This window comes from Dermatophagoides pteronyssinus, unplaced genomic scaffold (assembly GCF_027571235.1).
Source record: "Dermatophagoides pteronyssinus isolate colony J.1.1.1.1 unplaced genomic scaffold, Derpt_VIB-CSIC_2022.12 sq0001, whole genome shotgun sequence".
NCBI lineage: Eukaryota > Metazoa > Arthropoda > Arachnida > Sarcoptiformes > Pyroglyphidae > Dermatophagoides > Dermatophagoides pteronyssinus.
This window is the reverse complement of record NW_027461525.1, coordinates 4,734,766-4,759,233: the sequence shown is the minus strand read 5'-3', so window position 1 is coordinate 4,759,233 and position 24,468 is coordinate 4,734,766. Positions and strand designations below refer to the sequence as shown.

The following is a 24,468-nucleotide window of genomic DNA, read 5'->3' as shown; positions in this document are numbered from 1 at the left end:
AAGGAAAAGAAATGAAAAATTCTTAATCATTTCTTCATTACTTTCACACCTACTTATATTATAAATACAAAAAATTTCATTGAAATTTTAAGCTTTGTGTTCAAAATTATATTCATTCATTCATTTAGAGAGAGAAAAAAGTATTATTATTGTTTTGATGATTCGATTTTTTCGTATATTGCCATAGTAACCAAACAGAGAGTAACCAGCTTTTTCAATAAATATAACTCAGAATTATTAGAAATTAACCCCAAAAAATTTTAAACTTTCAAATTTTGTTTGTTATCAAATGAATAAAAAAAAAATTTCTTTAACAAAAAAAAAATGCCATTACATAATAATCTGTTGATCATAATCGATATATTAACCGAAACATTATCATCATTGCGATTGAATAATCAATCCAATAATACATTTATAATGAAATTATATTTATTTTTATCACAAGATTTAGCTATACTTACGGCAACATTATCAATTTTATTACAATTTTTTCGTAAAGATATTCTACGCGATGGTAAAACAAAATCATTATTATCGAAACATTGGTCAAAAATAATTATATGTTTTCTATATTTAATGATTACAATTATGATACAAATTATTATGGTGGTTACATCCGACTATATTGACCATAATACCGACAGTTCAATCGTTTCGAATATAGAAATTTTTTTCATCTGTATCAAATTAATACAACGTTTAATGGCTATCGTTTATTATTTTGCTCTTCATAAAAATATTAAATTAGTTTGAATTGAAAATAAATAAAATCAAAATCAAATTTTGTTTTTGTTGATGATTTAATTTATATCTTTTTATTTTAAAGAAAGGCTAAAATATATATTTTTTTTTCAAAAATTATATCCAACAATTAAGATGATATGAAATACACAAGACAGAAAGAATAATTAAAAGTGTGCTTCGAAATGAATGTTTTGTTTTTTCTCATGTTTGTTTCAGTTTTGATCATCACATGCAGGTGTTTATAGATAAAAAAAAATTGGAAATAATTGTAATAACAGGATACAGAAATACAAGCAAAAAAAAAGTATCAATCAAAAAAATTATTATTTTCAATTTTCGTCACATTCATTTGTATCCAATATCTCAAAACCGTTAGTATTTTTCGTACAACGATTAGTATCGGTAATGGAATCATTTAGATTATTGTCAGAATCTTCATTACAATTTTCGTCATTATCATCATCATCGTCATCATCGGTTTCTTCATTATCTTCTTTATTATTTATCGGTTTACATTCTTTCATATTATTCGTATCATCATCTGGCTCATTTTTTTGAGTATCATCATCATCATCATTATTTTCTTCGTTTCTATTTGATTTACATTCATGTTTATATAATGGCCAAAATGATTCGAAAAATCCAACATCTTCAGTAAGATTAGGCAAAATCCATAAATGATGACGACCAAATGTTAATGTCCAAACAATTGCAAAAACGACCATTTTTACTGATTTTGAAGAGAAAAAAAATAATCATTCCATGTCAAATTCATTATGATAATACTTACATAACGCTAACGCAATGATGAAGAATAGGAAAACAGCGACAGCTATACTCAGATAGTAAACATAATTTCTAACAGTTCGAGGCCATAATGGGAAAAGACATATCGCGATAGCGGCTATTACTAAACCTCCACCAATCAACCATGTACGCATTGGGATGTAATCATATATCCAAACATATGGCTGATTTAAAAAAAATTGAATTTAATTTCATACAAATTAAAACCAATAGGCAAGAAAACAAAAAGTTTACCTCATTAGCATCGACAAAAATTTGTTCCATATGCATGTCTAATTTGACTTTCTTTTTCTCTTTTTTCGATGTTTTTTCCTGTGATGTTGTTGTTGATTGTTCTTTCGCATTTTTGGCAGATTTTTCACCAGCATTTTTTATCTTTTTCGTTTCACTTTTGGTACCTTCATCAGTGCTATCCGTATCTTGTTTTCTTTTGATTTCTTTTTTAACGATGATTGTTTTTGCACGATGGAAAAATTTATGACGCAACATAACGTTCATGTAATTAATGACCGATTCTCGAGAAGGAAACATAACCTCATCATTACGTTTGTTTGATTGGGCCCATTTGGAATTCATCAACAAATCGATTGCTCGAGATGCTAAAATAATAAATTCACAATATTATATAAGAAAGATTAATTATAAATTTAGATAAATACCAATAAAATAATCGACTTTATGGCCCAACAATGTAGTTTGTTTAGGTGGTAAATTTGAACGAAGAAATTTTGCAATCTCATATTCTACTTTTTCTGGTTTATCAAATTCTTCATTATTGACCGATGACTGAAAAGCAAATTCACCAGAAAAAAAACAATAATAAAATCAAATTAAATCTTAAATATAAAAACAAAATACCTCTGGACGTTTTCGTTGACGACGACGTTCAGCCATTGATGTTATAAAAAAAGAATTTCAATCAACACGATTAAGGGATTTCCAATCGAATTATATTTTTTTTACTTTGATCAAGAATGACACGACAACAAAAAAAATTATTCTCAATTCAATAAACCAAATGAAAAATAAAAGATTTGAATGTCAACGTCATCGGAAGAGAGGAAGAAAAAAAAAATGTTATATGAAATCGCTCGTTTGTGACTTGTTTATTTACCAACATCAAATCAACCAACTGTGAACGTGTGTGTATTGAATGATGAAAAATTCGGTCAACATAATCGATCAACACCATCTGACGATCGATTTTAGAAATACAACAAAATCAAAATTTCCCAATTTTAGAAACAAATTTTATTTTTATTTTTCATATTTATAGTTTAAGCTGGTTAATTTTGCCACATAAAATTAAATTTAAATGATAAGTACACTAAAAAAAAGATTTTGGTTGAAAACAAGAGAGAGAGAGAAAAAAAAGGTAAAATTGGTCTTATGAGATGGAATGAAGTACATAAAATTAAAAATTGTCCGAATGAAATCAGGACAACGAAAAAAAACAAAAAAAAACAAACACACTTATTTTTTAGATAGACATCAAAGAGAGAAAGAAAGAAAAATTATGAGTGATAAATTGCCATTAGATAATTAATAATAGCGATATTTTTTAATGCAATCATTACCAAGATCGACAACAATTACATGATCATCGTTTGTCAATGCTAAACAACTGGGTCTTTTCAATTTAGCATCATTACTATCGATGGAGAATTTTACAAGGCCATTTTTATAATCAATCACTTGAATTATATTACGGGATTTTTCTGCACGTGCAGCAAGTAGATTATTTGATCTATCAATTGCAATACCGTAGAAATGATTTTTAAATTTGTTATTAGATGATGATGATGATGATGATTCATTGCCTATTGGTTTAATAAATTCACCATCCGATGAATAGATTAATATTTTTTCCGATGATACAATAATATCATTAGTTTCTGGATGAAAACAAAGTCCATTAATTTCGCCTAATGATTCCGTTTTCTTGGTATTAGGATTCATCCAGGTTGTAATCTTTTTGACAAATTCACCATTTGTTTGAAATAAAAAGATAGCATTAGAAGCATTATCGGCAACTAATATCTGACCAGAATTAGGATTCACTGCTATACAAGTAGGTTCAATCAATTCGGAATGACCAAATTTTTCAATGAATCTTCCATCACAATCAATTTTAACAATATTTTTAGTGCGCCAATTAGTGACTAGTAAAGATCGAGAATTAGCGCAAAAAGCTATGCCCGTTGCAGCACGATTTTCAAAATGTTTTTCCTCTATGTGACAGATGAGTCTGAATGGCGAATTATTACATTGATTTTGCAGTAATTTTTTGATTCGTCCGTTTCCTGTGTCCAACACATAAACATAACCAGTTTCATTATCAATAGCTAGACTAGTCGGTTGAAAGAATTGATGTTGATCAAATCCTTTGCCGCCATATATACATAGTGGATTTATATGTTCAGAAACGGTAAACTCTAAAGGATAAGTTTTGATTGGCCGACCAAATATAGTGATTTTCATTGAAAAATCACCATGTTTTTGAGGTACAAATTGTACCTCATAAGTACCATCACGATTATCGTTAAGTTTACAGGGAATGGTTTGTTGAGAATTATTATGAACCAAAGTAACCAGGATAGGATCACCGCCAAATTTCTGCCGTTGACCATTGTAATCAAAAGTGATTACATTAGCAAACGATCGAAGATGAATAGAACATTTACCAATGGTTGCGACGCACAATGATGGAAAAGTGTTACTTGTACGAATGCTTCCGAAATTATTTACCAATTCTTGAATATTATTCGTGGAATTTTGTAAATGTTCAAAACGAAGAAAACAATTTTCACGTGGATCTAGCATCGTATTTACCGAATTCAATTTTGCTTTCAAATCATTAATCTTTTTGCTTATATCACGAACTTCGACTTGATATTTAAATTCATTGCATTCTTTTTCAAGTCGAGATTTTTCCAGTTCAATTTTTGTAAGCTGTTCTCGTAACACATTACGTTTATCCTCACGAATTTTTTTGGCACAATTCAATAGCTCTTGTCGACGTTTGTCTACAAAATTGATTACCTCTTGGAATGTTCTATTAATATCTTCAAATGATAATTCAGTGTTCTGATCAAGTTTTTGCATTTCGCTGAGGACATTTCTAGATGATTCATCAAGTTTGCTAATACATTGTTGCGCTTTATATAATAGTATTTCACTCATTCGTTTTATTGCAATCGAGAAAGGTATCACCTGACAATGACAAACATAATGACAGTACAATGACAATGAATTTTGAAAACAAAAATTAATAAATCATAACACTTACCGTATGTTCTCGATTGGTAATTGCATGATCATTATCATGGCTAGAATTATTTGCATTTTGATTATCATGCTTGTCACCAGTGCATAGATTACAAAACACGAGATCACATGGTTCACAATAAAGAAGCTCTTGGGTAACATGACTCGAACATTTAGGAATAACCTCTCGCCGTTGACTGGCAACTAAATCCAACAATTGATTGACCAAAAATGATGGTGGAAAAGCCATTACACCACCACGAGGCAGCTGAATTAGTTCACGACATATTGGGCAGCGAAAATTTCCCGATGGATCACGTAACGTTGCATTGGATGAAATTTTTTCCAAACAAATTCTACAAATTGTATGTGAACATGGTAATAATTTTGGTGAATGTTCATCACCATCATATGTATAAAGACAGGTACCACAGGTAAGAAATCCTTCAGTAAAATCTTCATAATTGATTGAAACAGTTTCGACCAACGTTGATGTTGTCATCAATTTGCTCAATTCAGACCTATTCAATTTGTTAAATAATATAAAATAGAAAGAAAATACAATGAAAAAACTACTATTTAGCACAAACAAAAGAATATAATAATTATTTTATTTTGTTGGATGATTTCAAACGCACTCCAAAGCATAACGAAATGTATCGAAAAAATTTAAAGTTGCCATATATGTGTGTATCAATCAATCAGAACAATCGTTTTTGTTTATTGTTTTTAATTTCATCACTTTTGAAATATATACAAAAAAAAGAAAGAAAACTATTGTTTCTGTTTAAAATTATCTATTCTAATATAAACACACACACACAAACATTGAACAATATGATTTCAATGACAATAGTGAAATTGATGATATATTTTTGAATATCATCATCATCATTATTATTATTATGCGATCATCAAAAGTTTTTCATTTTAAGAATTGTTGGTTTCACATTTTTTTTTGTTTGTGTATACAAATGTGATTGCGTAGTATATTTGTGTGTAAAATGCCAAAACGTATACACATAAACGTTAAAATTGCGTTCTGTATTCATTTATATATTCAACAACAATTCAATTCAATAACATAATTAGCTCTTTGTGGATATTTCAGGGAGAAAAGAGAGAGAAAATGAAAGAGAAACGGAATGAATTTTTGTTCATTAAAAAAAATGAATGGTCGAGGTGGTGGTAGATTGTTCGAAACAAAAAAAAAGGAGAGACATGGCTAGACATTCAAGTTTTTCTTTTGTAAAATGATAATAATTTTGAAGATCAAGAACAGGTGAAAATGTTGTTGTTGTTGTCGTTGATCATCTTTTTTTTAATGAAATTATTTTCATTAAAAAAAAGAAACAATATTTCCGGGATATTTAAGAAAACAATCATATGACACTTTGGTGATGTTTGTTTATGTGATTATATTGTGTACAACATATGATATAGTGAATATACTTACTGTGGTAGATTTAATAATGAAGGCGAATGACTTTTATCATTGATTGGACTTTGAACATTGGTGGTCGTTGTAGTTGTCATTCTTTTATTATTATTCGAATTGAAATTCCAATATAACAAGCAAAAGATGAAGATGAAAATCACAGATCAATCGAAGACAAAAAAAATTTATGGCCACATAAAATGATGGCAAATAAAGAATATTTACATTTGTAAATTGTTTGTTTTTTTTTACAAATTCAATTTTGACTTTAACCTAATGGAATTGAGAATTGACACAATTCCAAAAACTGATACACACACACACACCAACCAACCAACAATATACATTGACACAAAAACATTAGGCAAAAGCACATACATAATACCAAAAACAACAACAACAACAACAAAAAAAAACTGGGAATAGGACAATCCCAGAATTTTGACAGTGGAGAATATATTTTTAAAACGAAAAAAAAAAATGGAGTGGAATGATCGCGCGACCAAGAAAATCGAGTAAATAGCATTAGTCATGTGATGTGATTATATATGAAAGATTAGATATATATTAGATTGCCATCTATTGGTTACAATGATTTTTGCTTTTTATTTTGAATTTTCATTTTTTTCTCTATTTTTATTATTTTGGTAAATACACATTGGAATTGGGCCAAATTTTTCAAAATTCAAATGAATTTTACTAACTGCTGTAGAATAAATCTGACGATTCAACATTGTCTAAATAGAATCGAATTTCAAAATTGTTGTTTGCCTTACACCTTTGTTGATGGAGTGTTTAACACACACACAAACACACACAAACACTGAATGATTCTTGCTTCTTTATTTGAATGTTTGTGAAGAAAAAAAAATTCTATGATGTGCAAAATATAGGATAAATGTTGCTGTTATTCTGTTATTTGTTGAATGATGATGATTTGTTCAAAAAAAAAACGAAAAAAATTTTTTTTTATTCACCATAGGAATTCTGTTCTATTTTTAAATCTCGATACGAAACTAATCAACTTGGTAAAAAAAAAGTAAAGTGAAGTGAACTAACTTTTCTTAACTAATTTCTCTCACCCCCGTTGATGGTAAACGTTCACTTCACTTCACTTTAAACAAATTTCATCTTGAAGATGATGATGGTTTTTTTTATGTCGACAAATTTTTTTTTTTAATACGGATTACTCTATAAACAGTAGTTAGTGTTTGTTATAGCTGTTTGGATCGTTAATTTTTGTTTCTGTTGATTAGTTGGATTAAAATTTTAAGAAATTTTTTACATTCTATATTCATGATGATGATGATGATTATGATGATGTTGGTGGTGGTGGTATTCTAACTGTAATAACTTAATAATAATAGTCAAAATAAACGTACAATCAATTTTTTCTTTTTTTCTTTTTGAAAAATTTATTCAATTTTGTTAATTCTTTATTTGTGATTCCGGTTATTTTTTTAGACAGAACAATTTCTCAAAACATCATTTATTATAGAAAATATATTCAAAGCTTAATAACAACAACAAACAACAACAACAAAATGAGTTATATGAGAAGAAGTCCATGTCAAAAATATTCGGAAAAACAATCAAACAAAGAAGAACTACGAAAAAATTTGTCAGCAACAAAGGTAAGTTTTTTTGTTGATCGGTAAATACAAAGAATTTTCATTCACCAAAAAAAAAAAAACAACAAACTCTTTTATACAATCATTTAGTTTGTTCCATTCACAAGACGACAAAGTGATACGACAAGTGAAAGTGGTTCGGATGATTTTAAAATGGAAATTGCTGAAGATGTTTCCTCATCATTTTCACGAAGTTCATCCGATTCATATACGTTTGGTGTTACTGGAAACAATCGTTATCAATGTATACGTAATTGTAAATTGATTTTTGGTATTTGAATTGTTTTTATCTAATTGAAAAAAAAATATTATTATTATCATTTGTATCAGTAAAAGATTTATCCGAATCAACACATCATGATGAAGATTTTGACAAAGATATAATGAAACCTAATGAAAGTTTAGATGATTTTCGTTCACGAATGAATTCTCGACGAAAAGTAAAAACAAGATATCAGGATAGCCAAGAAGATGATAAAACGGATAATTCTTGTGACAGTACAACAACAAAAGCTCATGAAGAAATTTTACGTAATGCTAATCTTTTAAAACAAGAACAAGTATGTATGGATTATTATCATTGACATTTGAGTTGATTTTTTTTTTTGGTGTTTGTGTGTGTAGGTATCAAATAACGATGGTGGCTATGGTCAAATGAAATCATATCATCGTGAAATTCATTCATATAAATTGAATAGCAATAATAATAAAATTTCTATTCAAAGTGATCTGGGAGAAAATGATGAGACTATTCTGTAATTTATTGATTGATTGATTGTCATGAACCATGAATTGATTCATTATTTTTATTTTTTTTAAATATACAGAATGAATGAATTCGATGCCATATTAACGATGGAAGAAAATAAATTAAATGAATACAATGATGATGTATTTCAGCCATCCGTATCGAATGTTTCAAACATACCGAAACCTATTACCAGAAGTAAAACGACAGAAAATTTTTTGGACAAAAAAATGGATGATAAAAAATCGACTGCCAGTCCTCGATTTCGAAGAAAGACTCATATGTTAAAAGCTGCTTCATCGATTCCATCATGTAAGACGAATGAAAAACAAAATTTATTACTGAATTTTTTGGTTTGTTTGTTTGTAATTGCAGTAATATTTCCGAAAAGTTCGAAACAAAAATCTACCTCAACGACACCGACAAGCATAACAAATACTTTCGATTATACACTAAGTCCACCAGGAAAATTTGATGATGTTTTAAAGAAAAATTCGATCGATGAAGATGTTTTCAATATAAGTGTAACTAAAGCTCGACGTAGTCCACTTAGAATTCTTGGTAATTTAGTTGATGATAAAATATTTCGCGGTAGATGGTCAACGGCAAAAAGAGCCAAATCCACCGATGAAATTACCTGGGCATTAGCTAATGAGGATTCAGCATCAAATATGCAAAATGAAATGCGACAAAGAAGTGGAAGTACCAAACCACAAAACAGGAAAAAATCATTTGCTGGATTATTAGGTTCTTCAAACGCTGATAGCAATAATAATTCATTGGTTAAAAAACAATACAAAAGTTTGTCGGATAAATTTAGGAACAGTTCTGATTCGAATACAAGCGAATTCAGTATCAATTCAAATATATTGAACAAAGCTAAACCTAAACTCATTGAAATATCCAAACGTAAACCTTCAAATTCATATTCAGATGTTACAGTTTCGGATTCATCATTAGCATCATTGAATGATCGTCAATCATCAAACAATCATTCATCAAATATTGTTTATAATGTATCGAAACGACAACATGCACCAAACAATGAAATACGAGCCGAAACATTAGCCGAAATAGAGGTATAGATGATTATTCAAAATTATATTAATTCTTTTCACAAACTAATTTTTTTTAATCAACAGGCTTTTGAAAAAATGCTCGAAACACATCTTCAGGAATAATTGATTTGTTTGCTAGTAAAAACACAATTCATGTAAATTTACATTAATATGAATTAATCAGTAGCCAAAGTGTTAAAAAATCTTAACCATAAAAAATTATTATTATTGTTTTTTCATAAGAAAATTTTAAAAAATTTGTTAAATTACATTATTTAAATTAAATTAAAATTGAAAATTTTTAAAGTCATCACAACGAGTCAGATGTAACTTCGGTAATACCATGAACCATGATTGTTGGAGGAAGATTCTCGGTGATCAAAGTCAAATATTTGAGATATTCTTTATAACCATTACGATTATTTGGTGGAGAAGGGAGATGAAGAAAAACTAGATTTGAATGTTCACTATAAGATCGAATGAATGAATTGATTTTCTGAAAATAATCTTCTTTCTCCCAATCGGTTGTAGTTATGAAATCGATTTCATATGGACCTAATGTATTCTCTTCCCAATTGATAATTTCTAATTGACAATCAATACGTAACATGCGTAATCTTTGTTCCCATCGGGTTTTCATTAGCATTGTATTTTTAAAATTGTCCGATAATAATAATCGAAGATTGGTGGAATTTTTCCAACCAGGTACCATTTGTAATATACAAGCCAACTGCAAAATGAATTTCCATGAATTATCGGACAATTCTCCGGTACGGTGAAAAAAATTTACCGGCCAAATGTCAATGATTTTGTTTTTGAGATTAGGAATTTTAGCCTACAATTTTTGAAAAAAATTAGAGGATTAAATTGATAATAAAATATACTAACTCTGTTAAAGGTATTGAAATGACGACCAATACAAAGATTTTTCTTAAATTTGTAGATTGATTCTGATAAAATGGTTACATATGACTCTTCCGAATGATTTTTCGATCCATTTGATCGTATAGGTGGAAAATCAGGAACACTATCGGGAAGTGATGTTTTTATGCAGAAAAAATTTGGATCGTCTTGCAGAAAATCAATTTGTGGTTGATCGTCATAAAATCCAAGAAAAATTGTATTAGGCTTCATTGCTCCTAAACCGGTTATTCTGACCAGATGATGAAATCCTTCTCGAACAGAATCGGCCATAGTTATTTCAAAAAATGCTTTCACCGAAAGCATATCAAGAAGTTTCAACCACAACGGTGATTCATTTATGACCGGATCAATATCGAAATTATCCAATTTTTGCAATTTAACATTTCCAATGATGAATAATCCACTCTTTTTCAAATCATTTGCGAAACGAATCAATGGGACACAAGATCTTGGATTAGAAACCATAAGAAGAATATGAGGACGCCAATATTTCACATGATCTTTTCTGTTATCCAAAATTAAAAGATATTTTCTGACCTATGATTCAGAAATTGAAATAAAATAAATCATATTAAGCAAAATATTTTTGAATCTAATACTTGATGGAAGATGAGAGCTTGTGTAATAGAACCCCAACGAAAAGGTGGTGAACGAATATGCAGAATGATGACAAGAATCAAACAAAGAAAAATTGTAACAGTCGCGTAAATAGTGTTTATGACAAACATCATAACCAAAGTTCCAATGATGCCTAAGGCTGCAGTTTTTCCATTGAAATATTTAAATGTTGGCCGAAAATTTGGTGCCGAAGTAAGCGTTAAGCTAAGACATGCAAAATTCGTTGCGAAATATGAAAGAAGAAAAAATACAGATGTAATTTGTGCGATCAAATTCAATTTGTTAATAAAAATTATGCATTGAATAAGAAACCATGTGATCAACACGGCACAAACAGGATTGCCAGGTTTCGAATACTTATTGATTGGATTCAATAATGGTCCAAAAAGTTTGTCTTTTGATAAAGCTTCCAATACTCGTGATGCTCCAATTAGATTGCTTAATGAAGCAGAGAATGTGGCAGCGAAAATTCCGATGGCAACCAATACTGGTGCGTAATCGATTGATTGCATATAAATATAGTTATTGATCAACATTTCTCTTGGACAAGAGAAAGCAGTAAAAAAGAATAAAATCAGATATGTTATAAATGTGAAAATCACACCGCCAATCGTTCCGAGTGGTATTGATTTAGTTGGATCTAAATTTAAGGATGCAACGATGACATGATTAAAAACTAGATCAATAGGAATAGTTTACCTTTTAGTTCGCCAGAAATATTGGCACCTGCCATTATTCCGGTAACGCCGCTAAACAAAACACCAAATACTACGGCAAATGAGGTTGTATGATCGGTTGTGTAATCAATTGTGAAATTAGCTATTGAATTTGATTAAATTAGGTCGCATGATTTTGCAATTAACATTGATTGTGATTAAAAAAACATACGTTTCAAATTTTCTTGAAAAGTTTCTAAACTGAAACCGGTAAAATGGAGCGTTTGATTTCGAAAGGGGAGGTTTTCATGAGGAGCAGGAAACGATAAATCTCGACGAGTAGAAAGACTGATCAAAACTGAACTGACACAACCCAAAAGTATGACAAAAATTAACACTGATGTTTTGGCGAATAGAGAGGCGCCAATCAAACAAATGACAACATTTAAAAAATTTAAGCTTGATGCATAAAGAAATGACCACCAATAATTTGATGGTAAAAATGAAGATATTCCACCGGATGGTCCGAAATTATGGATAATACCTTCTACACAGCCAATCAAATAAAGAGCGCTGGAAAAAACATTGGCCGTAAAGAATAGTGTTCCAATGGCTCCACCAAATTCTGGACCTAAAGCTCTACTTATCATAACTGGATTATAACAGATGTTAAAAAAAATATACAATACAATTAATCGAATAAACATACAATAAACTCCTCCGCCTTGAATGGCACCATTAGTTGCAATTGAACAAATAGACAAAACTGTTAAGAATAAGATTGAATAGGCCAAAATGAGCTGAAAAATTGTTAGATAAAGACCAGAATTGCCAAGAATATAGCCTAAAAATAAGATGCGAATAAATTACTAATTCTTCATCCGAAAATGATGACAAACCTAAACGAAGAAACAAAATGGCACTGAACATGGATAACGCTACCGGTGCAAAAACACCGGAAAAAGTTGTAAGTGTTCGATATTTGTCTTCTTCATTGTCGATAAGTTCTTCGTAATTTGATTGTTCGTCAGTTGAACTAATCATAAATCTAATAAAATTTTCATATCGTAAAAAATTTATGAATAATCATGAATAAAATTATTACCTTGGTTTAAATGAATCGAAAAATTGACCACTCGAAGTAAAAGTATCATCATTTGAAATTTGTTCAATGGAATCATTGATCAATGTCGATGACTGTTGATTATTCATAATTGATTCGTTCGATCAACAGGTCGATGATATGATTAAAAGATTAATGAATAGAATTTCTACAATTTGTTGACAATATTTGTTATCGTTGATAATAAATCCTGACTAATCAAACGCCGTCATTAATATATATGTCAAATTTGGGTGTTGAAACAGTTTTTATTAAAAAAAAAATATTGACTAATCAAAATTATGATTGGATCTAAAAGTAAAAATGATTAAACATCAATGCCAACGACGAATTTGATTGTTAAATGAAAGGCAATCTGATCTTTATTATAAATGAATGATTATAAACACATTATGCATAGTGATTCTCAATTTGATGATCAATTAATCATCGATTATGAAATAACTCAAACCAGTTTTCAATTTATTTTTGTCTGTTTATTTGGCATCCTAATTCAATCGTTCAATTTTATTTTTGTTGTCGAGAGAAATGAAAATTCTTTTCATTATCAATAGATGGAGCGATCCAAAAGATAATATTGTTCAAATTGATAGAATGAACTTGAAAACAAAAACTTTTTGTCATCATTTTATTTTATTTTTTTTTCAAATCTAAATAATTAATAATGAACAATGCAAACATCCGAAAAGTATTGATTGGTATTTAGAAATCAAATCAAAGATACATTTCATGAACATGATATTACTTTTTTTCTATTTTTAATAGCTGGAGGATCAGGTTTTATTGGGTCTGTTCTTAAACAACAATTACAAAAACATGGATTCGAAACTTGTATTGTATCGCGTATGCCAAGACCTGATAGCATAACATGGGTAAGTGTCATTATCAATCGAAATTATTTTTTGTAATTTCAGCTTTTTCGGAATTTTTTATTGCTGAAGAATGTTTCATTTTACTCATAATATCGGTCATCAATGAATCCCATGACCAAGTTGTATCTTCTTCTTCGATTTGATCTTTGGGTAGTAAACATTCGAATAATGTTGATAATTCTTTATCATCTTGAGAGGATAATATTGTTTGCTGTTGATTTCTGGGCGATTTTTCTCTTGTCAATTCAAGAGTATTCAATTTAGGATAACTCAGTGAAGCCGGTGCCATCGCGGTTTGTTGCATGAATTCTTCATTGTGTAGATCTTCGACATCTGGAATGTTTTGATAGTATTCATCTTCGTCATCATCTACGTACAGACTTCGAATCGATTGATTTGAATTAGCTTTCAATTCATCATTGAATTTATATTCATCGTAATCAAATTGATCTTGATTTTGCCAAGAGGAATACATCTTGAAAATTAACACTTTTATTGAAAAGAATAACACAGTTGCTATGGTCACCAATCAACTATGTTTTCTTTATTTGTTATTTTTTTCTAATAGGACGATTTGAATCAGAATGGTATTCCAGATGGTACAGACGCAGTTATTAATGTGGCCGGACAGAATGTACTGGATCCAATGCGTAGGTGGACACCAGGATTCAAACAAAATGTTATTGCCAGTCGCGTACATACAAATCAAATGTTGGTTAAAGTCATTAATCAATGCGATAGTCAAAAGAAACCAAAAGTATTTGCTTCTATTTCTGGTGTCGGATATTATCGACCTGACGCCATACAGATTTATGATGAAAATTCTACGGGTGGTGACCATGATTTCCTATCCAAATTATGTACGGATTGGGAAAAAGCTAGCAAAGTTGGCGATGATCATACAAGAAACGTAACTGTTCGTAGCGGAATTGTATTGGGCAAAAATGGTGGCATCATTCAACAAATGTATCCGTTGTTCTTTTTGGGATTAGGAGCGAAAATCGATTCTGGTACACAACACATGCCATGGATACATATCGAAGATATTTGCAACATTTTCATACAAGCCTTAAGGAATGAAAAATTTACTGGTGTCATCAATGCAGTTGCACCAGAAATTGTCACCAATGAACAATTTACAAAAACATTTGCCCGTCTTTTAAGACGACCAAGTTTTCTGTTCATTCCGGCACAGATCATTGAATTTATATTCAGTTCAGAAAGAGCTGTAATGATGACTCAAGGACAAAAAGTCATTAGTAAACGTATGGAAGAATTGGGTGTTCAGATAAAATATCCGACCATAGAAGAAGCATTGAAAAATATTTTGAAATGAAATCTGATTATCATTATATTATTCATTTAATTTAAAATCTTTTTGTGATACATGCACTTTTGTGATCGATTGATTGGTTAAGATTGGATAAATTGGATTTTTGTAACAAAAATGACAAATGACTAAATTCTTATCGATCGAACGATCGATTAATCGTTTGTTGATAAATTAATTTTGTATTACAAACAGTAATAAAAGATAGTTGTATATTTACAGCATAAAATCTAGTCATTTTTTAGATGCATAAGATGATGATCTTCCATATTGACATTTATTCAAATTAGAAAAGGCACTTGTCATGATATTATAATGGAATCAAGTGGATGGATAATTTAGAATGATGACCAACCACTATGATGACGATTAATGATGTCAACAATGTTTCATTGCCAAGTTTGTTTCGGAAAATTTGTTACATCACATTGTTCTTTTGTATCTATGTCTTGATATTTGTACGATAAACGTAAACGCATTTTTAGTTGAGCCTAAATTGAAAATTCCATTTAAATTAACAAATTTTATACAAAATTCTGCCTACCTTATTCGGGTTGACTACTTTGATCACCTGTTTTATTGAGCCATTATTATTTGCTGGAATGATCGTACTAGAAGGAGGCATCAATTGAAGTTGGAATGACTGCAAAAAAATATTTGAAAATAAGAACATCAAACACTTTGAATATGTGAAAAATACCTTGGGCACAGCTGCTTGGAACAAAAAATCATTCATAGGTTGATCTGTAGTATTTGTAGCAATCATCGTTATTGAAATAGTTAACGGATTGTCTGCACAACGTTCGAATTGGAAAACAATTTTTAATCCATTCTTATCGAACGCTGTGATTGGGGAGATTTTTTCGCTAACAATCGGTTCCTGTTTTACCATCATATCGAAAATGTTATTTTCATTATTAAATGAAATGGAATTATTTTGTTGACCATCGATGCTGCCATTCATCGAACTATTGTTGTTATATTTTAATATTGCGTCCAAATTGTTCAGATCATTCTTTTTAAAACTATCGCCTAATGTTTCATTCAATACATTGATTTCAGGTGTAGTGTTATACGTATCATTATTTTCAATGGAACCTAATAAATCCAGTACATCATTTGTTGAACCTGTAGTAATCACGTTTGTATCTGGCAATGGTAATGGGTTTACAAAGGATGTAGGCGATAAATCAAGAAGATCTAATAAAGCCGAACTATCATTCGGCATAGCTGAATCACCAGTAGCTGCTATTAATTCATTTGATTGTTCCATACTGTCTGGTTTGTTTATTTCTTCCATTTTTTCATTCTTAGAGAATATTTTACGTTCATTTTTAGGTATCTGTGGCATACGTTCAAAAATACTTGGTCTTAGTTTATTATGCCGAGAGAATAATGTGGCAAACTCGACTGAACGTTGTTGCAATTCAATACTGTGGCTACAACCAAAAAAGTCAACAATCTGTTTGACTTTAGCGGTTTGATTGGGAAATCGAACGCTCAACTTTATCAATGCGTTGATCGTATATTCTTCTGTAACTAAAGTGATCTGATTCTTTATAAAAATTTCGTGACATTTTTCAATTATTTGACTTTCATCTACATCGGATTCATTTAATTCTTCACTGCCGCTTGCCTGAATCAACATATCAGCAAATTCTCCCAATGTCCACATAGCAACTTGTAACAAAGGTTGTTTGCTCGGTAAATCACCATCGTTCAATTGCAACCATAATTGACAAACCGAATAGCGATGTAATGAATCACAACTCGATATTAATTCAATCAACAACGAAACAACATCATCGCGTACATAATTTCCAGCTGTATTCAATATTCTAATAACTGTGTCAATGTGCCATCTAGAATCTGGAGCATATTTTTCGGCCGAAATGCAAAGATTCGATGAACAAATGGATTTAAAATCAGGATCTGCTTTTTCTAGAAAATAAATGAGCTCTTTGGTCATGGTTTTGATGTTGTTTTCATTCATTAATGCAAAACAAAGTTCCATAGATTTTTTCCTGATCGATATGTCTGGATCTTTTAAACAATCTACAATTGTCGATCTATGTCGTTGTACTGCATTGTAATCAGCTTGTACAGTTTTTAATAATGTAGTCAATGCAACATAACGGATGTTTTTATCGGTATTCAATAAGAATCGGCCTAATATGTTGATACCTAAAACACGCAAACCACTTTCGGATTTAATATCCATTATAGAAATCACAGTCTCGTATAGAATAGCATTGCCGACATTTTTACTGCTTTCTGTATTCGTTGCCACCTAATTTAATTCCATTATAAAATTTTCCGTTTTAAAGTTTAATTAAAATTTTCAATTTACCTGGGCTAGAATATCATTCATAATTTCGCTGGTAATTTCATCATTATGTCCTAATATACGTAGCAGTCGCAAAATTTTGATTTGTAAAAATGGATCACTAATACCTGATACATCATGTTCAGGTGAATAACCGGACATGATTAGATTTTTAAGTATTCGAACAAGGCTGTGAACAGTCTATTTTTTATAAAAAAAAGGAAAAAAACCAGAACAAAATTCAGAAAAATTGAAAAAAAACTGTCCAAACATAAAAAAGAAAAATACCTCAGTATTCTATAAAACAATGAGCGAAAGCGAATGTAGATTTAAATATATTTTTTTTAAAAGAAAAAATAGAAAAATTATTGTTAGTTAGAGCCAAAAGCATTTTATAGATAAATGGAAATTGACAGAATAATTTATCTTTTTTTTCAAACAAATCACACACCTTTTTGAAGAAATTTAATGCATCGTGATTTTGTTCACACATCTCTGTAATTAAAGTAATGCCGGTTATGAGACAGCCTGATAAAGGTGAATAAGATGATAATTTTTAGAAAAATTGAAAATATTAACAACGAAAAAAAATTACCATGATTTTTTTCCGACAAAAAATTTCTAGCAGTATTCATAAACATTTCGGTTAAATCGGGTATTTTTCTGACCATACGAGCAGCACAAAGTGCAGCTTTCTTTTTAATATAAGAATTTGATGATTTCATTAAACGTTCAACTTCATCAAGTAGATCACGACTCATCTCGGCCGAACAAATGGCACCCAAACAGCACAATGCTAGACCAACGATGAATTGTTGTGGACTATTTAAATCACTGTTCAAACAGATCAATAATAGGGTCAATATTGATTGTAATGAATTGAATTAAAGAAAAAAATTACTTTTTTAATGAATTGGTGATTAATAGATGAACATCTTGACGTTCATCCAATAATAACATTGCGCCTAAATAACCAATTCGTTTATCCGTATATCGATTAGATGCGATCAGTTTAAGACATTCAAGCTATATACAACAATAATTGTGTTAAAATTGAAAAAAAAACTGATCTTGACCAAAATTTACCTGGCCAAAATGTGCAGGATAGCCGAGCATATGTATGTAAAGTAATTTAGCTACATTACGACAACGCCAAACATTATCTTCTTCACGAAATGTTGATCGAATATAAGCACATTCTTTTTGTACAACAGCACGTTCATCAGCGGCTGTACGAGCGGCACGAATCTGTCTTATCAGATCTCGTAATCGTATAGGCGTTGGCATTGCATTTGTAAAGCTTTTTTATATATTAATTATAAACAAAATAAATCAGTTTATAATAATGAAAATATTTATTTATAATTTACCGGGATAATATTGCCGATTGAAGATTATCCATTCTTTTGTTTCTTTAAAAAAAATTATCTATTGAAAAGATATATTTCCAAACTAATTGTCGTCACACACACACACACACACACACACACAAACAAAAGTTATATTTAATAAATAAAAAACTTTGGCGAAAAAAAAATTGATTTTATTATATTTTTTAATTAATAAAAATTTTCAATGAATACTTTGCACAAAAAAAACAACAAACAAAAATCACAATTTTTTCTTTTCAATGAAATTTAAAATTCAGATAAAAACAGCCGGACAATATTATTTGATGACCATTTTATTAAAAAAAAAACATGTTAAAGCAACTCAACAGCAACTTTTGATGACGAGGAACGAGTCAGCTTGTTTTCTGTCTGTTCGTAATGTACGTTCTTGGGCAAACATGTAATTTTTGACATTTAATAAAACAGTACCGCGGCAAAGAAAATACATTTGTAAATCGATACAGTTTTTTTCTTCTTCTTCATGATTTAAATGAAGATTTATTTCGTAATTGTTGTCGTTTAGCATTAGCATCTTTTTTCCATTCATTTTTAGCATCCATTTTTAATTGTTCCAATGCTTTAGTATAGATACCGATTAATGGTTTTAAATCAGAATTTTTAATGGATAATTTTTCAATCATTTGTTTTTGATCATTAGATGATGATTTATGTGATCGTCGTATTATAATATTAAAATGTTTTAATTGATCAGGTGAAATTAATGTTATGGCAGTTCCTTGTTTTCCAGCTCTAGCTGTACGACCAATTCGATGAATGTATGCAGTTTCATTACGTGGTAGATCATAAGAAACTACACAATCAATACCATCAATGTCCATACCACGAGCTGTAACATCTGTCGATATTAATATATGAATAAGTCCATTTTCAAATTTCTTTAAAATTTTTGTCCTTTTATGAATGTTTTGTCTTGAATGAAGTTCATCAACAGTCAATTCCGGTAGTTTTTTCATCAAATAATCAAGTCTATGAGCATTTGTAATTGAATTTGCAAAACAAAGAATTCGTTTATAGCCTAAATTTTTTACTAAATGCCATAAAATAAGCGGTTTTTTATCTTGATCAGAAAAGACCATCAATTCTTTTAGATTTTCGGGCAAAGCTACAGGATTTATTTTTTCGGTCATATTTTTGTCATCATCATGTCCGCTGTTCATATTGATTAACAATGGATTGTATAGCGAAAGATTTTCTATTTTTTCCGGATCAGTTGTAAATGTTGCTGAAAATAAAATCTTCAACAATGTTTTTCCCGTATTAAATGTTGAACAAGCACAAAATGGATCAACATTATAATTGCATTGTCGATTTCCATTATCTGGAGCCAAACATGGACAATAAAATTTACTACTTGATCCATGAACAGCATATTCAATTGTACTGAGCCATTGTAATTGTGTTTCATTCATCATTCGATCTGCTTCATCGATGATTAATATTTCTAAATTTCGTAAATGGAAACCATTTTCATTATTCATAATAAGATCAACAAGTTTTCCTGGAGTTGCTATTAGAATATCAGCCAAACAAATTGTTTGAGTTCCATCAATATTTGGCTTATAAAACATATTAGATGATGATGATCCAGTTGCCAATCCAACTCGAAGAGTTGTATTTTCACACAAATTTTGAAACACTTTATGAACTTGATTGGCCAAATCTTGTACGGGTAATATGATCAACACTCGAATCTGTGTCACTATTCGATCAAGTAGATATTGAATTACTGGAATTGAATAAGCAAATGTTTTTCCACTACCAGTCGGCGATATAACACAAATATCTCTTGGTCGAAAATATCTTTTTTTCTTTAGAGTGTTTATTAATTTTGGTATAACTTCTTTCTGTACAGGAAACAATTTTTCGATACCATTTTTTCGAAGATTATTTGACAAACATTCATCAATTATTTTTTCGATTTCGTTCAGGCCAACTGAATTGTTTTCGATATCTCCCGAATAATTAACAGATTCATTAATCCATTTTGGAAGATTTGGTTTCACTTTGATTGTTTTCAATTTTTTTCGGCTACCAATCGTTTGAAAATAATCATTTTCTTCATTTTGATGATTATCGGTATTTGAATTTTCATTTTTCATTTCCATACTTTTTTCGTTTAATATTGACGAGATTCTGTATTTTGAGACCACGTGAAATTATTTCTATCCTTATAAGACGTAACATTGTGATTAATTCGGCTCATCATTTCGGCTGAGATATAAAATATTGTTTATTTTGAAAATGTCAGAATATTCTGGTGTAAGATTGGGCAAACTTAAATTGAAAGGTGTTAAAAAACATAAGAAGAAAAATAAACGAGCCCGTGAAGATGGTGATGATGACATTCAAAGCAATCCATCAACATCATCGGCAGTCGATTTTGATGATGCTGCAAATCATGGAGATTGGTTTCGAGTTGATCGTTTCGAACAAATTACTGGATCAATTTGTATTGAATTCACTCCTTATCAATATGCAAGAGCATTAGATAATGGAAATCTAATTCTTGGAAGCCCTCATACACCAGGCGAAGGACCAGATCCGGAAGAAATTTTCATCGCTGTTCGAGTTTCACCAACACAGATTGCTATTAAAAGTGGATATAATAAATATCTAGCCATCGATAAACATAGAAAAGTTGTCGGACATTCAGATGCCATAAGTAATCGTGAACATTTTGATCCGGTATTTCAAGATGGCAAATTAGCTCTTTCCGCTTCCAATGGTTGTTTCATAACAATTGATGAAACCGAATCCGAATTACCTTATGTTGTAGCCCGAAGCACAAAAGCTGGTGACAATGAATTCATCAAAATCCGTACAAATATCAATCCCGAAATGACACGTTTGGAAAAATTGAAACAAAGTATACCGAATGAAGAAAAAGGATCACTTCGTGATTGTGAAATAAATTATGTAAAAAAATTTCAAAGTTTTCAAGATAAAAAATTACGTTTAAATGACAACAGTGTTCAATCATTGAAAGAAGCAAAAACCAAAGGACGTTTACATGAAGAATTACTGGATAGACGAGCCAAAATGAAATCGGATAAATTTTGCAAATAATAAATTGCTTGTCTAACCGTTTCCGTAATGTAATTAATCATTGATCATCATCTGAAATTTGAATTATGACAATTTTTAACAACAAAAAATAAAACTTTACACATTTATTCATGTACTGTATTCCGTAATAACAAAAAAATAGAAAAAAATTTGAATTCATATTCTGAATGAAAAATTATCTTTTTATCAAGTCGGAAAAATTCTGTTTTGAACATATAATAACAAGTGTGTGTTGCCGGCCTTCGGCCAGCAGCACGCACACTTGCTTCAGCCCGTAGATTCTGGCAGATGAGCGGCTACGCCGCCCATCGCCCAAATCTTTGGCTGAAGTTTTGTTCTTTGGGTATGGTCTGATCTAATGTGACCGCGGCCATTTCGTGTTGCGCAGATCGGTGCGCACATTGACTTTTTCTGCAGACATTTTTTTCAGCGGAATTTCAGGGACCGACATTTCGTCCTACTCATTTACATGCATTTTTTTCTGACATTTCGTCCTACTCATTTACATGTAAAAAAAAGCTTCACCAAATTTTTTTATTAATAAGATATGAAGATTCAGAGAAAAACAGATGTGTGTCGCTGCATGCATGTTTTCATGCTTACATGTGCAGTCACATGTTTAAATTGCGGTTTTTAATTTTTTTTTGGCTATTCAAAAAAAAGAAATAAGATAAGTTTAATAAATTATGAAAGCTACTCATCGTTTGTTGCGAAATACAACACGATCATTAATAAATGTTTGGTCACAAAATGTTTCGACGACATTTGAACAGGCAAATTTAGCCATCAACGAAAGTAAGTTATGATTTGCAAATCATAATTTGCAACAAAAAAAATAAAATTTCAATTCATAAACAATTTAGATGATCGTGATAAATCGAAATCATCCTCATTACATGCACTTTATCTTGATGCTCAGGCTACCACTCCGATTGATCCAAGAGTTTTGGATGCAATGTTACCTTATATGATAAATCAATATGGAAATCCACATTCACGAACACACGTTTATGGTTGGGAAAGTGAAAATGCGGTTGAAAATGCTCGCGAACAAGTTGCCACTTTGATAGGAGCTGATCCAAAAGAAATTATATTTACAAGCGGAGCAACAGAAGCCAACAACATCGCTATCAAAGGTGTGGCAAATTTTTATAAAAACAAAAAGAATCATGTGATCACCACTCAAACCGAACATAAATGTGTCCTTAGTTCTTGCCGTTATCTCGAGAATGAAGGATTTCGAGTCACATATTTGCCTGTCAAATCAAATGGAATAATCGATCTGGAACAATTACAAGATTCCATCACTGATAAAACAAGTTTAGTGTCTGTGATGACTGTTAATAATGAAATAGGTGTCAAACAACCAATCAAAGAAATAGGTCGAATATGTAGAGAGCGTGGAGTTTTTTTTCATACAGATGCGGCTCAAGCAGTGGGAAAAATACCTATCAGTATCAAAGATATTGAAGTTGATTTGATTTCAATAAGTGGTCATAAAATTTATGGACCAAAAGGAATTGGTGCATTATATGTTCGTCGTAAACCTAGAGTTAGAATCGAACCGATTCAAAGTGGTGGTGGTCAAGAACGAGGAATTCGCAGTGGAACCGTACCCACACAACTAGTCGTCGGATTGGGTGCTGCTTGTCAAGTGTCGTCGAAAGAAATGGATAATGATCGTAAATGGATAGATAAATTATCGGAAAAATTAATCACTGGTATCACCTCTGAAGTTACTCATGTTATTCGTAATGGTGATCCTGAAATGACCTATCCTGGATGTGTAAATCTTTCATTTGCCTATGTTGAAGGTGAAAGTCTTTTGATGGCTTTAAAAGATGTAGCTTTATCTTCGGGAAGTGCCTGTACATCGGCATCATTAGAACCATCATATGTTTTAAGAGCAATCGGTGCCGATGATGATCTGGCACATTCATCAATACGTTTTGGTTTAGGTCGTTTTACAACTGAACAAGAAGTGCAATATACTATTGATAAATGTGTATATCATGTACAACGATTAAGAGAAATGAGTCCATTATGGGAAATGATACAAGAAGGTATCGATATTAAAACAATAAAATGGTCGCAACATTAAAATCGCGATTTATTCCTTTGTCTATCTGTAGTAATAAAAACATGATGATTGTTATAAATACAAAATATTTATATAAATAATAAATAATAAATAAAAATAAATAAATAAGGTCAACTATATACACACACAGTAGTATGATGATGATATTCATATGAAGTTTTATTTTTATCCAAAAAAACAAAAACAAATACTTCCTTCTTCTTCTTCTTCTAAATTATTTATTCATAACTATAGTATATTATAGTTACTATATTTAGTTAATCTAAATTAGATTCTGTTTTTTTTCAATTATTATTGTCTCTGACGATTCGTGTCATTCTTGTGATATGTGTGTAAATTTAATA

At 30.3% G+C, this 24,468-nt stretch overlaps 10 protein-coding genes across 14 annotated transcripts; 4 read left to right on the top strand and 6 right to left on the bottom strand.

The window, feature by feature from the left end:
* Positions 1 to 802: 802 nt before the first annotated feature.
* Positions 803 to 2,684, bottom strand: Trp1 (translocation protein 1). Its single transcript, XM_027342790.2, has 5 exons — positions 2,413 to 2,684; positions 2,214 to 2,340; positions 1,789 to 2,153; positions 1,538 to 1,718; positions 803 to 1,477 (listed from the first exon to the last, which is right to left on the bottom strand). Exons 1-5 carry the CDS (start codon positions 2,446 to 2,448, stop codon positions 1,077 to 1,079), a joined length of 1,110 nt encoding a protein of 369 aa, XP_027198591.2. The 5' UTR covers positions 2,449 to 2,684; the 3' UTR covers positions 803 to 1,076.
* Positions 2,685 to 2,782: 98 nt separating this feature from the next.
* Positions 2,783 to 6,740, bottom strand: LOC113792837 (tripartite motif-containing protein 2-like). 2 transcript variants are annotated; one of them, XM_027342787.2, is made up of 4 exons: positions 6,485 to 6,740; positions 6,278 to 6,358; positions 4,844 to 5,342; positions 2,783 to 4,767 (listed from the first exon to the last, which is right to left on the bottom strand). In XM_027342787.2, exons 2-4 carry the CDS (start codon positions 6,355 to 6,357, stop codon positions 3,097 to 3,099), a joined length of 2,250 nt encoding a protein of 749 aa, XP_027198588.1. In that variant the 5' UTR covers position 6,358; positions 6,485 to 6,740; the 3' UTR covers positions 2,783 to 3,096. The 2 variants fall into 2 exon arrangements, with proteins under 2 accessions (XP_027198588.1, XP_027198589.1); XM_027342788.2 differs by lacking the exons at positions 6,278 to 6,358; positions 6,485 to 6,740 and adding an exon at positions 5,460 to 5,771.
* A 721-nt stretch (positions 6,741 to 7,461) lies between these two features.
* Positions 7,462 to 10,006, top strand: LOC113792839 (uncharacterized). 3 transcript variants are annotated; one of them, XM_075825008.1, is made up of 8 exons: positions 7,462 to 7,605; positions 7,724 to 7,893; positions 7,981 to 8,146; positions 8,221 to 8,450; positions 8,515 to 8,645; positions 8,718 to 8,950; positions 9,014 to 9,717; positions 9,781 to 10,006. In XM_075825008.1, exons 2-8 carry the CDS (start codon positions 7,804 to 7,806, stop codon positions 9,817 to 9,819), a joined length of 1,593 nt encoding a protein of 530 aa, XP_075681123.1. In that variant the 5' UTR covers positions 7,462 to 7,605; positions 7,724 to 7,803; the 3' UTR covers positions 9,820 to 10,006. The 3 variants fall into 3 exon arrangements, with proteins under 3 accessions (XP_075681123.1, XP_027198590.2, XP_075681127.1); XM_027342789.2 differs by having other exon boundaries at positions 7,466 to 7,637; XM_075825012.1 differs by having other exon boundaries at positions 7,467 to 7,637; positions 7,981 to 8,140.
* Positions 9,892 to 13,516, bottom strand: LOC113792835 (solute carrier family 12 member 9). The gene is made up of 8 exons (XM_027342784.2): positions 13,000 to 13,516; positions 12,794 to 12,942; positions 12,604 to 12,738; positions 12,127 to 12,546; positions 11,938 to 12,057; positions 11,220 to 11,878; positions 10,585 to 11,157; positions 9,892 to 10,531 (listed from the first exon to the last, which is right to left on the bottom strand). The coding sequence occupies exons 1-8, from the start codon at positions 13,104 to 13,106 to the stop codon at positions 10,007 to 10,009; spliced, it is 2,688 nt and encodes an 895-aa protein (XP_027198585.1). The 5' UTR covers positions 13,107 to 13,516; the 3' UTR covers positions 9,892 to 10,006.
* Positions 13,517 to 13,558: 42 nt separating this feature from the next.
* On the top strand, positions 13,559 to 15,448 carry LOC113792841 (epimerase family protein SDR39U1). Of its 2 annotated transcripts, none has more exons than XM_027342792.2 (3): positions 13,559 to 13,715; positions 13,783 to 13,889; positions 14,458 to 15,448. In XM_027342792.2, exons 1-3 carry the CDS (start codon positions 13,682 to 13,684, stop codon positions 15,223 to 15,225), a joined length of 909 nt encoding a protein of 302 aa, XP_027198593.1. In that variant the 5' UTR covers positions 13,559 to 13,681; the 3' UTR covers positions 15,226 to 15,448. The 2 variants fall into 2 exon arrangements, with proteins under 2 accessions (XP_027198593.1, XP_075681170.1); XM_075825055.1 differs by having other exon boundaries at positions 13,573 to 13,705.
* Positions 13,743 to 14,406, bottom strand: IFT43 (intraflagellar transport 43). Its single transcript, XM_075825063.1, has one exon. The coding sequence runs from the start codon at positions 14,362 to 14,364 to the stop codon at positions 13,903 to 13,905; it is 462 nt and encodes a 153-aa protein (XP_075681178.1). The 5' UTR covers positions 14,365 to 14,406; the 3' UTR covers positions 13,743 to 13,902.
* AP-1gamma (adaptor protein complex 1, gamma subunit) lies at positions 15,230 to 19,058 on the bottom strand. Its single transcript, XM_027342786.2, has 9 exons — positions 18,916 to 19,058; positions 18,632 to 18,845; positions 18,447 to 18,571; positions 18,141 to 18,379; positions 17,997 to 18,073; positions 17,570 to 17,746; positions 15,920 to 17,509; positions 15,764 to 15,862; positions 15,230 to 15,710 (listed from the first exon to the last, which is right to left on the bottom strand). The coding sequence occupies exons 1-9, from the start codon at positions 18,945 to 18,947 to the stop codon at positions 15,609 to 15,611; spliced, it is 2,655 nt and encodes an 884-aa protein (XP_027198587.1). The 5' UTR covers positions 18,948 to 19,058; the 3' UTR covers positions 15,230 to 15,608.
* A 177-nt stretch (positions 19,059 to 19,235) lies between these two features.
* Positions 19,236 to 21,163, bottom strand: Dbp73D (putative ATP-dependent RNA helicase Dbp73D). The gene is given in 2 exon segments (XM_027342725.2): positions 19,236 to 21,062; positions 21,065 to 21,163. Coding segments are annotated over 2 exon segments (1,746 nt in total). The 3' UTR covers positions 19,236 to 19,415.
* Positions 21,164 to 21,198: 35 nt separating this feature from the next.
* Positions 21,199 to 22,130, top strand: FRG1 (FSHD region gene 1). Its single transcript, XM_027342727.2, has one exon. It carries the CDS (start codon positions 21,199 to 21,201, stop codon positions 22,021 to 22,023), a length of 825 nt encoding a protein of 274 aa, XP_027198528.1. The 3' UTR covers positions 22,024 to 22,130.
* Positions 22,131 to 22,615: 485 nt separating this feature from the next.
* On the top strand, positions 22,616 to 24,245 carry Nfs1 (Nfs1 cysteine desulfurase). The gene is made up of 2 exons (XM_027342726.2): positions 22,616 to 22,818; positions 22,887 to 24,245. Exons 1-2 carry the CDS (start codon positions 22,710 to 22,712, stop codon positions 24,122 to 24,124), a joined length of 1,347 nt encoding a protein of 448 aa, XP_027198527.1. The 5' UTR covers positions 22,616 to 22,709; the 3' UTR covers positions 24,125 to 24,245.
* Positions 24,246 to 24,468: the final 223 nt, after the last annotated feature.